The sequence below is a fragment of the Desmodus rotundus genome, chromosome 8, assembly GCF_022682495.2.
Source record: "Desmodus rotundus isolate HL8 chromosome 8, HLdesRot8A.1, whole genome shotgun sequence".
NCBI classification, from domain to species: Eukaryota; Metazoa; Chordata; class Mammalia; order Chiroptera; family Phyllostomidae; genus Desmodus; species Desmodus rotundus.
Genome location: NC_071394.1, coordinates 107,771,030 through 107,784,358, shown reverse-complemented (window position 1 = coordinate 107,784,358; position 13,329 = coordinate 107,771,030). Strand labels below are relative to the sequence as shown.

At 44.0% G+C, this 13,329-nt stretch overlaps 1 protein-coding gene across 1 annotated transcript in view; it reads left to right on the top strand.

Annotated features, from left to right (window-relative positions):
* LOC112309687 (collagen alpha-6(VI) chain) overlaps nucleotides 1-13,329 on the top strand; it is a 140,105-nt gene that overhangs the window by 107,347 nt on the left and 19,429 nt on the right. Inside the window, exons 30-34 of the mRNA XM_024565909.3 lie at nucleotides 424-486; nucleotides 1,943-1,978; nucleotides 2,101-2,137; nucleotides 3,972-3,983; nucleotides 7,599-8,092. Of these exons, the coding sequence (XP_024421677.2) occupies nucleotides 424-486; nucleotides 1,943-1,978; nucleotides 2,101-2,137; nucleotides 3,972-3,983; nucleotides 7,599-8,092 (642 nt within the window). The remainder of the gene's footprint in view (nucleotides 1-423; nucleotides 487-1,942; nucleotides 1,979-2,100; nucleotides 2,138-3,971; nucleotides 3,984-7,598; nucleotides 8,093-13,329) is intronic.

Genomic DNA, 13,329 nt, shown 5'->3' with positions numbered 1-13,329 from the left:
ACAAACTTAAGTGCCAGTAGTAAGGGACTGATCACATAAGCCATGGTATATCTAGGTATTAGGATACTATGCAGCCAGGAAAAGTGATTTTGTGAAAGAGTATTGAGTAACATGAAAATGTCCAGAGATACCATATATATTTAGTTTAAAAGGCAACAGAGAAAAAGTATAAAATTATATTAAGGAAAAACATATAAATACTAAGAGAATAAAGAAAGAACTAGAAAAAGACACCAAAATGTTAGCAAGCATTATTGGGGAGAAAAGTGATTCCTGAGTACTTCTTTTCCTTCTGTGTACTTTTTATAAATATCTCAATTTTCTGAAATGAAAGTGCCTTTGGAACTTAAAACACTGAACCCCCCCCTCCACACACATAATATATATAAATATAATTGTAAAGTAAATAAATTCTGCTTCAAGATATCCGCTGGGCTTCCGGGAGAACCAGGAGCCCCTGGGGAGCTGGGACCCCCTGGACGCAAGGTAAGCTGAAAAGCCATAAGTCACACCAGATCCTTTCCCAAGTAAAAAGTCAGTGCACGGAGTCTTCACTGCCCAAATGGACGTGTTTTCTGTCTCTGCAGCTTGGCAACTATTTTCCACCTCGATGGGCTCAGAGAGAGGCAGCAAAAAAGGCCAATTAAATATCAGTTGCCATTTCTTGGGAGGTGGGGGGAATTGAGGGAGGAAATGGAGAGGAGTCAGACTAAAATGAGACTTCTCAGTTATCAGTAAATTTTATTTATCTATTCAACCCTTGTCCTCTTCTTATATTCAATAAATGACCAACAAATGAAGTAAGGTAAGGGAAAATTAATAAATAGTGAATAAATGATTGATGTGGAACTTTCTTTAGGAGTTTAGGTGGGCTCCACTGCATTTTTTTAAAAGATTTTATTTATTTAGTTTTAGAGAGAGGGGAAGGGAGGGAGAAAGAGAGGGAAAGAAACATCAATGTGTGGTTGCCTCTCACACACCCTCTACTGAGGACCCAGGCATGTGCCCTGACTGAGAATCGAACCGGCGACCCTTTGGTTTGCAGTCTGGTGCTCAATCCACTGAGCCACACCAGCCAGCACCATTGCATTTTTCTTTGGGTGTCTCTCTTAGCTAGACTGTTCCTGCTCCAAAGACAGGATTGAACACATGGATTTCAAACCCGTTCCACTTTGTTCTTTTTGTCCTCACCTAGACAGACATGCATTTGCATATACATATGTTATATAAACGTATATTCATTTTGGAGTTCAAGTGGGATTGCCTTTCCAGATGTTCGAATTGAGTCTGGTCCCTTTGTCATCCTAACCAATGACGGGAACAGATGAAGGATCAGCTCAGCTGCTGCTCAGTGGCCAAGGCAAAGAAAGGAACTGAGGAACTCTAACATCTCTCTTGAGGAGGAGCAGCAGTATGGATGGTTCAGCCTTACCTAGTTCTACCGGGGTGTCCAACCTTGTGGCATCTCTGCATCACACTGGAAGAAAAGTTGTGTTGGGTCACGCATTAAATACACTGCGACACATAACTACAAAAAAACCTCATAATATTTTAAGTAAATTTACGACTTTGTGTTGGGCCGCATTCACAGCCATCCCAGGCTGCATGCGGCCCGCGGACGCAGGTTGGACACCCCGGTGAGCCACAGGCCTCCTCCGGAGCTTTTCATGCCGGCATCAAGTGGTCAGCTTCATCCTCGTTCTGGGCAACCCTCACCCAGACATGGGGCTGGAGGAAATCGGTCTTCGGAGGTTTGTGGTGCTGCTTATAGGTTGTAATTAGGTGATGGATATCTACATGCGTTCTTTCTTTCCCTCTAACTTAATAAGAGTAAAAATCTTTACAGAGTTACCACTTTCTTAGAGTAACATTGGTACACGTCTGGCCTCTGAGGTGTGTGTCTAGAGCAGTGAAACCACGTTTTTTTTGTTTGTGTCCCTAGGGTGTGAAGGGGGCCAAAGGATTGGCTTCATTTTCCGTATGTATCTCCTGGCTCCCACAGAGTGTCCCAAGCGTGTCCCATTACGTTTGTTTTCTTTGTAAATTTCAGGGCCTGGCAGTCTGTTGGTTAATTCTTCCTGTTTTACTTTTGAATTGTAGATGTGTGATCTCATTCAGTATGTGCGGGACCACAGTCGTAAGTACCCTGCTGAAAACGATCACCCAAGTTGTCAGCAGTCATAGCAGAACATCAGCAATTACTGCACTCAAAATTGAGATAATTTACCAGCCAATCCCTTAAAATTAGAGATGTCACTGCATCCATTTTGAGTCAGCACAGACTGGTGATGATTAACTAACTCCCTCTCTCAGTGCCAGCGTGTCTAATGGAACCTGTTCCAAGCACTAGGTAATAGTGTATCTAGGGCGTTGACTCTGGGGAACATTGAGACAGGAGGTCAGAACTCTCCTGAGGGTGAAGTCCATCAGTGAGCAATCGCGATGAGCTCTTTAAATGATATTAACACCTGACCCTAAGTGACAAGATTGCATTCATCTGGTGAGAGAGACAGCTGCGGTCATAGGTGTCCTGGTGGGTGGGCGGGAGTCCCCAGTCTGGCTCGTAGATTGGAAATACCTGGAAAGGTATGCTTGATTCCTGTAATATTTTTCCTCTCGATATTCTGTAAGCAAACAGGCATTTTGATTTGGAAAATGCTCTTTTGAATTTGCTGTAAGGCCCTATGGCAGCTTACTCTATCAAAATACGTGTTACCGCCGTCAAAGGAATTAATTCCATGTACAAGATCAGGAGAGAGTGAACTATTTAACGTTCATCTACAAATGCTCATTCACTTCCTAAATAAACACTATGACTGACAGGAAAAGTCAAAATCCCTCAAGACATTTTGGGGAAGAAAAACAGACAAATTAGAGCCCCTTTCTGTAGACAGCATTGGTCTCAAAGACATAGACTGAAAAGCCTTGGATGCAGGGCTGGTCTCAACTCTGCCTTTGTGTAGCAGAATGGACCCATCTGCAGTGGAATCAAAATGTACACAACGGGGCCTGAAGACCGGTGATTTGGGGCTGAATTAGTATAGCAGGCTTTCTGACATGAGAGCCTTGTGAACTATAGTGACTCAAGGGCACGTCCAAGGATGATGAGGCCTGATGTTTTAAGATTGGAGGGGCTTGATACGAAATTACAAATCCAAAGGTGGGTCCAAAATTATTTCAAAAGCAAGTGTTCTTTAGAACAAGAAAGGAAATCACACACAGTGATTTCTGCATAGCATAAAAGTACGTGTTCATGTGAGCACTCGGCTGGGGCCCCTCCCAGGGCCTCACAAGGGGCCCCGGCAGGTGAGAGGTCCAAGCAGTGCCATCCGGTCTACTTTCTGCAACAAGCGAGGTGCTCCGATGCACTGTCCAGTATGGTAGCCACTGCTCACGTGACTCTGAGGACTGGAGAACTGAATAATTTACTTCCTTTCATGTTAATTAATTAAAATTTAAAGTCACGTGCAGCTCATGGCTTCCATATTGAACAGGGCAGACCTAAAACTTAAGCTTCATGAGCATCAGAATAAATCTGTCTGTGATGTTTATACACACATACTCATATGTGTGTGTATATAATTAATAGCTATAGAAATCTACATGGGGAAAATTTAGAGTAAAAAGAAGGTAGGACCTTTTAACTTTGCAAATTCAGTGTACCTCTCTGCAACCTAATGTTCCCTTACAAGCAAAAGTTCTTTCCCTCTGACAGCTGCCTGCAGGCTGCTGATTTATGGCTGTAGATTGCCCCACCTCTCCATGGCTCTTCCCTGGGGAGGGAGCAGTGCTTGTACCACGATGCTGGGATGCATCTGCATTTTCTCTGATCCCTATCTCTTGCTTTGATATTTGAGTCACCTACAAAAAGCACACACTGCAGAATCTCAGCTGCCCTGATTTTCCTACACAGTGCAGAGTTCTGTTCTCCTACCAGATAATAACCTAATCTCCTTTGTTCTTCTCCCCAGCTGGCGGATACGGTGAGTAATCTTTATTTATAGCGTATTATAATCAAGCCCAAAATGTCATACATCTGGAAAGATGAGTTAGACTAATGTATTGCCTGCCAAACGATACAAATTTTACCTGGGCTGTCTTTGCTGCCTCATACTGGTAGCACAGACAAATAAATCACTCAGTTGTAGCTGAGTCTCACAGCTGTTTCCCAACCAACTAGTTTGATTTTTTTATTATTAATATTTTAATGGCTAACATTACCATATCTTACTGTTGGGTTTTTTTGTCATAATATCCCCCTCCCTTCGTTTTCTCTCTCTCGCTATTTTTCATATTGTCTCTGTATTTTGGGGGTTAGGAATTAAGATCCAGAGGGAGAAATGTGGAAAATAAAAGTAAAGATAATCAGATGGCAAGTAAGCTGAATGTGTAAGCTCAGATAATGCTAAAATCCATGAAGTTCATGCCTGATGGTAATTACCAAGTTGGTTTAATATCTTTCAGTACTAGTTTTTTTAAGTCTTTTTACAAATGCCTGTTACCTAATTTCATACAAATTCATCACCCCCCTCTTACACCTTTATATCTTTAATGCCTTTTATGTAAACCCACCAATCTGTGCCCTTGGATTGCTTGTTCATTCATTCAACAAATACTTATTGAAAGCCTAGTATGTGCCACTCTGTCCCAGGAACTAGGAACACGAGGCTGAATAAGATAGACATGATTCCTGGCTGTAGAAATTTCCATTCAGTAGGGGCTGCAGAGAGTAGAAAATGAAGGAATTGCAGACGCCTATAGCTGCTGTGGAAGAGGTAAAGAATAGGAGGCTGTGTCACAGAATAACGTTAGGGGAGGGGAGAACCCCTTTCAGAGGGAGGGCTCCTCTTTGAGGCAGTGACATTGAAGTCACTGAAGAATAAAAACAAGCCAGGTCTGTAAGAGCCAGGCAGAGAGAAATGCAAGTGCAAAGGCCATGAGCCAAGACAGACCTAGGCATTACCTAGCAACTGATGGAAGCCCCATAAGACTGAGACATCGTGAGGGAGGGGGAGGGTGGCAGAAAAAAATGGAGATGTAAGCCAAAGCAGGTCAAGCTAAGCTTTGCAGGTTATAGTAAGGCAGCTGGGTTGTATTTGAATTGTACTGGGAGAGTATCAGAGTTTATTGAAGGTATGAAGGGAGGAGCACAAGCTGACAAACAATTTTTTGAAGCTTCTTTGGGCCGCTAGGGGTTAAGTGTAAAAGCCAGAGGACTAGTTAGGAGGTGTTGTGGTGTTTCAGGCAAAGATGACAGTGTCCTGGACGGGGGACATGTCAGTGGTGTGGTTTGCATTTCTCTGTCCCCATGATCACCTGCTCAGTGTCCCGCAGCTACTGTCAGTATACGGTGTGTGACCACAGAGCCATGTTGGGCTCAGAGCGGCAGTCCCTGCCTGAAGGAGGCCCCTCGGTGCCTGCACAGTGCAGCCCAGCATCCTCAGCGGCCTCGGCTCCCTGGCAGCTTGCTGGATTTCAGATGATGTATTTGGCAAGTTGCATTAGCCCTTTGGTGTTTTTCCGGAAAACTTGAATTTGTTTATATCTTCAGCCAGTGCTGTGAATCTCTTTCCCCTTTATCTCTAAATTACATCTGAAGCTGCGTTTGTTGTCATTCCCATATGCAAGGAGCAGCCCAAATGCAAAGCTGGTGGAACTACTTCTATGTTTGGTCATAATTCCACTCATTTTATTGTAAAATTGACATGACCTCAATTGTTAAAAATTGGCTACCCCACTAAATTAGACTCAGGGGCTACTAAATTATGTCCTGTCTCCATTGAGATACACAGTTTAATTTGAGGTTGAATGTTTATTCTTACTGGTCCTTTTGCCTGTGAAGGTCACGAAGTCTAGGACCAGAAAGAGACTAATCTAGCACCAGGGGGTGGGACAGTGAGACCCAGCTGGCCACCATAATGGGGCTCCCTCCTCGCCGGCCTAGGTGGGAGCCAGCAGGTCTGAGTTCCTGAGCTCCATATGAAGACCTGGTGGTCCTCATGGTGTGTTTATCGTCTTTGAACATGACTTGCTGGCATGTGAAGAAGAGGACACACCCCTCCAAAAGAAGCGCACCATCAAGATTTCCTTTTACCAACCCACATCTCAACACCAGGCATCTCCCCCATTATTGAAGTTTGTTTTCGTCGTTCTTTTTTTTTTAAGGAGTCAGATGCTTTACTTTTTTTTTAATGCCTTTTGAAAGGCAGGAGCAGTTTATGTATATTTATTTATTTTTAGAGAGAGGAGAAGGGAGGGAGAAAAACATCAATGTTTGAGAGGAATGATGCGTAAGAGAAACATCGATTGGTTGCCTCTCTCATGCCCCCCAGCTGGACACCTGGCCCACAGCGTAGGCATGCGCCCCGACTGGGAATCCAACTGATGACCTTTCAGACTGCAGGCCGCTCTCAGTCCACCGAGTCACACCAGCCAGGGCAGGCTCTTCTTCTTCCCGTACCTGTGGCAAAGAACCATCTGTGGTTCTTTTTTATTCAGTCAACATTTATTAGATCCCTGATATATGACAGGGACTAATAACTTGGCAGATCGAGACACAATTCCTGTCGCCACACTTCCTAAATTAGTGGGAGAGGCAAACATTAATCAGGTAATCAGACAAGTAGAAAATGCCAACTGTGATAAGTACAGGGAGCTGGAATTAGAATGAAGGAATTAGGATCACTGAATGAATCTGAAGGTAATGCTTCCATTTGAGTTTAACCATCATAATTCAAAGTTTCTCTAAGTGATGAGATATTTATTGATTAAACTTGCATTTTAGCTGTTACATAAATCAGCTAAAGTGTTTCTTATTCTTTAAAGTGACAGAGTTCTCTGTCACAGTGGAAAAAGTCTGTAATAATAATTATTATGGTTAGTAATGGCTAACATTAACTGAGCACCTACTATGTGCCAGGCGCTGTTATCCTACATGCTTTGCCTGTGTTGATTCATTTAATCCTCAACCCACGCCTATGCCATTGGTGATGTTAGGACTGATGTTTTACAGACAAGCAAACTGAAGCACAGAGAGGATGAGGACACCTGGCCAGGGTCACATGGCTAGTCAGTGGCTGGTCCAGGGCTCTCCACACTCCCCCGCAGTGCCCGCTGCCTTTGTATCTAATTGTCCTGTGTAGTGTATGTCACTTCTCGTCAGAGCTGTCATACCTGTTCCTTCTTACCCCGTTACATTTCCTCATTAAGTAATAAAAATATGGCTGAGTTTATTTACCTGAGTGAAGTTCGAGCAACAAGCATGATGCTGTTGATCTAATCTCTGTAAGGAAAAGGAAGGGCATATCCGTGAGCTCTTTACCACTTACGAGGAATTTGGTAATTAATTTACAGATGTCATTAAAACTCGAATTATAGACTTTTCCTTGTGCTTTATTTAAAAGAGCAATTTCAGATTTTAGAGTAGCATTTTTAAGTATTCAAGATTTAAATATTTAGTATTTTGAATGGTTTTATATTTAAATTATTAGTATTGGTTATTTAAATATCTTAATATTTAACACTTAAAATTACTTTGCTTTCTATGTGTCTTTATTTTTTTAACACTGCATGATCAGAGATATGTTCTTGCCTTTTAGGAAAACCCGAATGTCCCCTGCATCCAACCGAGCTGGTCTTTGCCTTAGACCAGTCGCAGGATGTGACCAAGCAGGAGTTCGAGCAGATGAAGGCGGTGATGTCCTCCCTGGTGAGCAGCATTCGCGTCCGGGACAGTGGCTGCCCCGTGGGAGCGCGCATCGCAGTCCTGTCCTACAACTCCCACGTCAGACACCTCATCCGCTTCTCCGACACCTACCAGAAGAACCGCCTCCTCAGGGAAATTGAAGCCATCCCCTACGAGAGGTCCTCGGACGGCAGGGAGATCGGCAAAGCAATGAGGTTTATCTCCAGGAACGTCTTCAAGCGAACCCTTCCAGGCACGCACACGAGAAGAATCGCCACACTTTTCAGCAGCGGTCAATCTACCGATGGCCAGTCCATCACCACGGCCACCATGGAATTCAGTGCCCTTGACATCGTTCCTGTCGTGATTGCTTTCAGCAACGTGCCCTCCATCAAGCGTGCATTCTCGGTAAGAGAGTTAAGCCTTTTAAGCAACTCCCCCCCCACCCCACCCCCCCGGGGCGGAGGAGGGATTATAATCAGAAGCCTCTATAAGAAAGTATTGAATTACACTGTTTATTACTGTTACCAGGCACATGCTAAGCCCTTGGTATGCATTACCCTGTTTAATTCTAAAAGGTGCTGTGTATCACATAGCAAAACCAAGTCTGGAGAAGTTAACTGATAAGCCCAGGGTCACACAGCAAAGAAGTGCCAATGTCAGGACTTGAGCCCAGGCTTGCTATTCTGCTGCTAATGCAAGGGACTTCTCTGAGTGGCATCTGGGTGTGAATATACTCAGTCAGGAGGGCCAATAAACACTCCTGGATGTCACTTTATGGCCAGAGTAGTAATTGTTACTCTACCGTGAAAACCAATTGACTTCTTTTGTAACTTCCTCAATCATGTAATTATCCAAATGTTACAAAGGAAAAGCCATTCTAGTTCTTCTTAGGTTGAGGATTAAATTCCTACTGTATAGAATTCCTAAGTAAACCTAGGATCAGGATGACCTTTTTTAAAAAATTGTGATATAATTGACATATAACATTATATTAGTTTCAGGTGTAGAACATAATGATTCGGTCTCTGTATATATTACAAGATAGTCACCACAAAAGTCTAGTTCACATCTGTCACCGTAAGTGATTATGAAATTTGTTTTCTCTTGCCATGAGAACTTCTAAGATTTACTCTCTCGGCAACTTTCAAATGTACAATGTAGCACTAACTATCATCATCATGCTGTGCATTGCATCCCAGTGATGGATTCTCTTTAATCCTCAGCCAGGGATATGTTTGTTGATTTTAGAGAGAGGGAGGGAGGGAGAGGGTGGGGGAGAGAGGAACACTGATGTGAGAAACATTGATCAGTTGCCTCCCATACATGCCCTAACTGGGGATCGAACCCACAACCTAGGTGTGTGCCTGCCCTGACTGGGGATCAAACACGCAGTCTTTTGGAGTACAGGATGATGCTCCAATCAACTGAGTCACACTGGCCAGGGCATATTTATTTAATAACTGGATGTTTGTACCTTTTGACTCCCTTTACCCATTTCACCCATCTTCCCAGCCCACACCTCTGGCAACTATCAGTCTGTTCTCTGTGTGAGTTCAGATTTTGTTTTTGTTCTGACATTCCACATATAAGTGAGATCATATGGCATTTGTCTTTGTCCAATTTGTTTCACAAAATGCCCTCAAGTTCCATCTATGTTGGCACAAATGGCAAGATTTTATTCTTTTTTAATGGCTGAATGACAATTGCATGTATAGGTACCACATCTCCTTCATCCATTTCTCATTGGTGGACACACGTTGTTTCTGTGTCTTGATTGTTGTAAATAACGGCACGTGAACATAAAGTGCATATAGCCTTCCGGGCTGGTGTTTTGGGTTGGATTGGTTTTGTGTGTGTGTGTGTGTGTGTGTGTGTGTGTGTGTTTATAAATACACAGAAGTAGAATTGTGGGATCATATGACAGTTCTATTTTTCATTTCTCTTTGAGGACCCTCCATTCTGTTTACCATGGTGGCTGAACCAATTTATATTGCCCCGTATTCTCCACATCCTCGCCAGTACTTGTTACTTCTTGTCTTTTTTGATAATAGCCATTCTACCCTTTCAAGTGCCCTGCCAACAGCGGCTCAGGCAGTAAGGCAGGGCCCCCTTACAAAAGACCTGCCGGACCCAGTGAGTGTCTTCCCAGTCATCGGTGCCGGCCCACCATGGTATTTTGTTCTCCACTCCTGTGGCAGCCGTGAAGAGGGGCCCCACACAGCAGCACAAGGGTCCTGGGAGATGCAACCTGAACAAAAAGACCAAGCATTTGAAAATGATTTCATTTGGAGGAAGGAAAGTAAGAAGCAATTGAATCACTGTCTTCGGGTATGAGAAAAATTCTTCCTGGAGAAAATCTGCCAGCTGAACTCCAATTTAGCCAAATTCTATATTAAAGAAACTGGGATTAAGAGCAGTAGGAGATGTCAGCTTAGAGTTATGGAAGAATTTTCAGTCGGCACGGACTAAATGGCTAACTGTAGGTGGTCGAGACGTCACCTCTTTCTGAAGGCATTTTGCAGGGGCAGTCACTCACCTGTCAGTGACGTCTGTCTTTCCTGGAGACCGGTGGCTAGGATTAAGTAGGTTTTTGACATTTCCGGCTTCATCATTTTCTGTGAAGGTGTTCAAATAAGCAGAAGGGAGTTAAAATAGAGTCCTTGTCTCTAAAAGGGAGAGAGCAGTGCCCGTTGCCTGGGGTTGCAGTGGAGATGAGTTGGTGCAACACTGCGCATCTGTGCTTAGCACATGGTAGACACTCAGGGAGGTAGCTTTCGCTTTATTATCATTCATTTGCCTGATACTGAACTGAAATCTGTAGCAACATTGAAGTCTAGGTTGTAAAGGAACTGAAACCACTATTAGCATCACTGACCCAGAATTACGCAAATGAACAGGCTGACATGGCAGTGTCAGAAAAGGAAATGCACACAAACCAGGAAAGACTGGGGCCATCCACGCCAGCGAAGCTGCTAGGAGATGCCTGAGCTCCAGATTCTGTAAGAGATTCCGTCACTTGCAGAGTCCTCATAATTCCCTCTGTTTGTTGAGGGCCCCTACAGTCCCTTGGCTTTATTTAGTCACAAAACAAGAGATAAGTTAATATCCTAATGCAAATAAATAATTGAGCATACTTAAACTGACGCGATTCCATCATTCACCCAAAGGTATACACACAGCATATAACTTCAGAAAACGTATTCTTGTGGGTTTATTTTAAACCTTTTGCATGTTAACAATCTCCCTTAAAGACTCTACCCAAATACCCCGGAGACTCTTTGCTCCTTTCTTGAAGGAGTTCATCTCAAAAGGGCACCAATGGAGGTTCAAATTCTTGACAAAGACCCTCATAAATCTGAGCGGAATTGGCTCCAAACACCCCTTGGGACAGAAGAAGACTGAGACATGCAGTTAGAAGTCAGAATTGGTCCCGAAGTTCATTCATCCTACAAATGTTTGGTGAATGCCTCATGTACACCAGGTGCTGTCCTCGGCTCTGGGGATTCAAGAGTGAAGCAGGAAACCAAGGGACCCGGTTCATGGAGGGCAGAGTGAGCAGGGCTGCGGATGGCTAAGCACAGAGGCACGCGTACACGTCGGTGGGAACCCAACACCTGACATTAGAGAAGAGAAATTATGTTACTACTTCTCCCCTCGCGCTCTTTTTCTTTCTTCTCCTATTCCTTCTCTTTAGTCATGCTTCCCTACACTTAAACCGTGCTGTATTATTATTTTAAGAATAGAACTCCAAACTTTCATGACAACACATTTTTATTTGGGGGCTGTATTTTAAAACCTGAGGTTATTTCATAATTATCGTGACTTTTCTAAGTCTCCGTTGGCCTGAGAGTTCAGCAGTGCAGTATGAAATCCGGGACCTGAGCAGACTTCTGTGGCCGGACTCGGCAGCAGCTGCCCTGACAGCGTGGTCTGATGTCCCTGTGTTCCTTAGCAAACGGACATGGCATCAGCATCTTGGAAATTTTTCATGCTAGGTCAAAACTGAGAGACCAGCTGTCCATCCCTTCTGAAATAGAAGGCCATGTTTGACCAGAAAAACTTCAATCTCAGCTTTGTTTTGTCATGAGGGTTTTCTCTCTAAATTTTCTTGGCAATTAAGCTCCTCTAGTAAAATGAGACTTGCTCCACATTAAGAATTCTAATGTAGAATGGTCTTCCTGCCTGATAAACTTATAAGAAACGCCTCTTTTTTAGCTGGCCTATTTTTGTTTCTTTACTCTGCTGGTTGGTACTGCAGGTGGGAGGAGAACTAAGAGTGACATTTGATGTAACCTATCACGTTTGTGGTTGAAGACAGAGACCCCGTGAGTGCGGCAGGACTTTTCACGGGGAACGTTAGCACTTGGAGCGCCCAACCTTTTACTGTACGAGGACTTCCTTCCTTAGTACAGGATTATCTGAAGAAAGAGTATTGCTCATAATGTTCATTGTATTTTTTTCCTGCATGCACCCCTTCATGGAGCCCCATAATGTTGAGAAAAGAAAGAACACAGTATCGCCCAGAGCCACTTCCAGAATGCCTCAGTGTGCCCTTCTGTGGGCTTTAAAGCTCTACCGGTGTCCAAGCTGGTGCTTCTCAGAATCCCCAGAGAAGCGGGAAGAAAAGTGGACCCTTTGATTTTAAATAATTTTACATAGGACCCTTTTTTATTTTAAATTCCCAACCTATCAGTTCAAGGAATTTTCTGTAACATATGCTAACTATAGTCTCTCCAGTGACACGCAGTATCTCTAAAACCACCTCTGGAAAGCTTTATTGATTAGGAGATTACTTGGATCAGGGAGGTCGAGGAGAGCCGGCTCCCCATGGACTCTCCCAGTGAAGAGCGCACGGGAATCCATGAGAAGGATGATGTTTCAGGTTGACCCCAATGTGTCGGTACACGATTAACCGTGAAGCCTCAATTATCGACTGGTGCCAGCGCCACAAGCATGACGCTGTCACATGGCAGACATGCAGAATGCAAACCAGTTCAATGGCAACAATCCCTGGGTGACATCGTGGGAACACTGCAATCGTCAAGGTAGCTCGTGCAGAGGACGGGAGGCAAGTCTGGCGTTGGAGAGAGCAAAGCTTAAACTGCAGCCCTCCATACCCCACCCCCTCTGGCCCCCTTTCCTCATCTGTGAAATGATGGGATCAGATCACATAGTCTCTACGATTTCTTCTAGCTCACACATTATGTGATTTTTTTTTCTGGATCCTGATAGTTGGCAATAAGACAGCATTTTGCCCCCACCACGTGCTCTATCCTTGCTCTCTGGGTTCGGTTTCCTCATCACTCCTCAAGGTCCAGATGAAGCAAAGGCATGATTCACTCACAGCATTGACCAGAGACCTGTTAAAAGCCATTAACAACACAGACTAGTTGTTTCTGCTGGTACGGTTGCCATGGCTCTTTGTTTACAGATCACCAAAACCAACTTGAGCCAGCTCCAGTACACAGGGGCACACACCCCAAGGGAGACTTTATCGTAAGGATCCAGACGTAGCCCAGGTGTCCTCTGCCTCTGAGCCAGGTCGGCAGCCTCTGTTTCTCTGTTTTCACACTGTGCCTCCTGGACACACAACTCAGCATTTCCTCAAAGGCTTCCCTCGCACAAAGCACCGGGGAGCAATG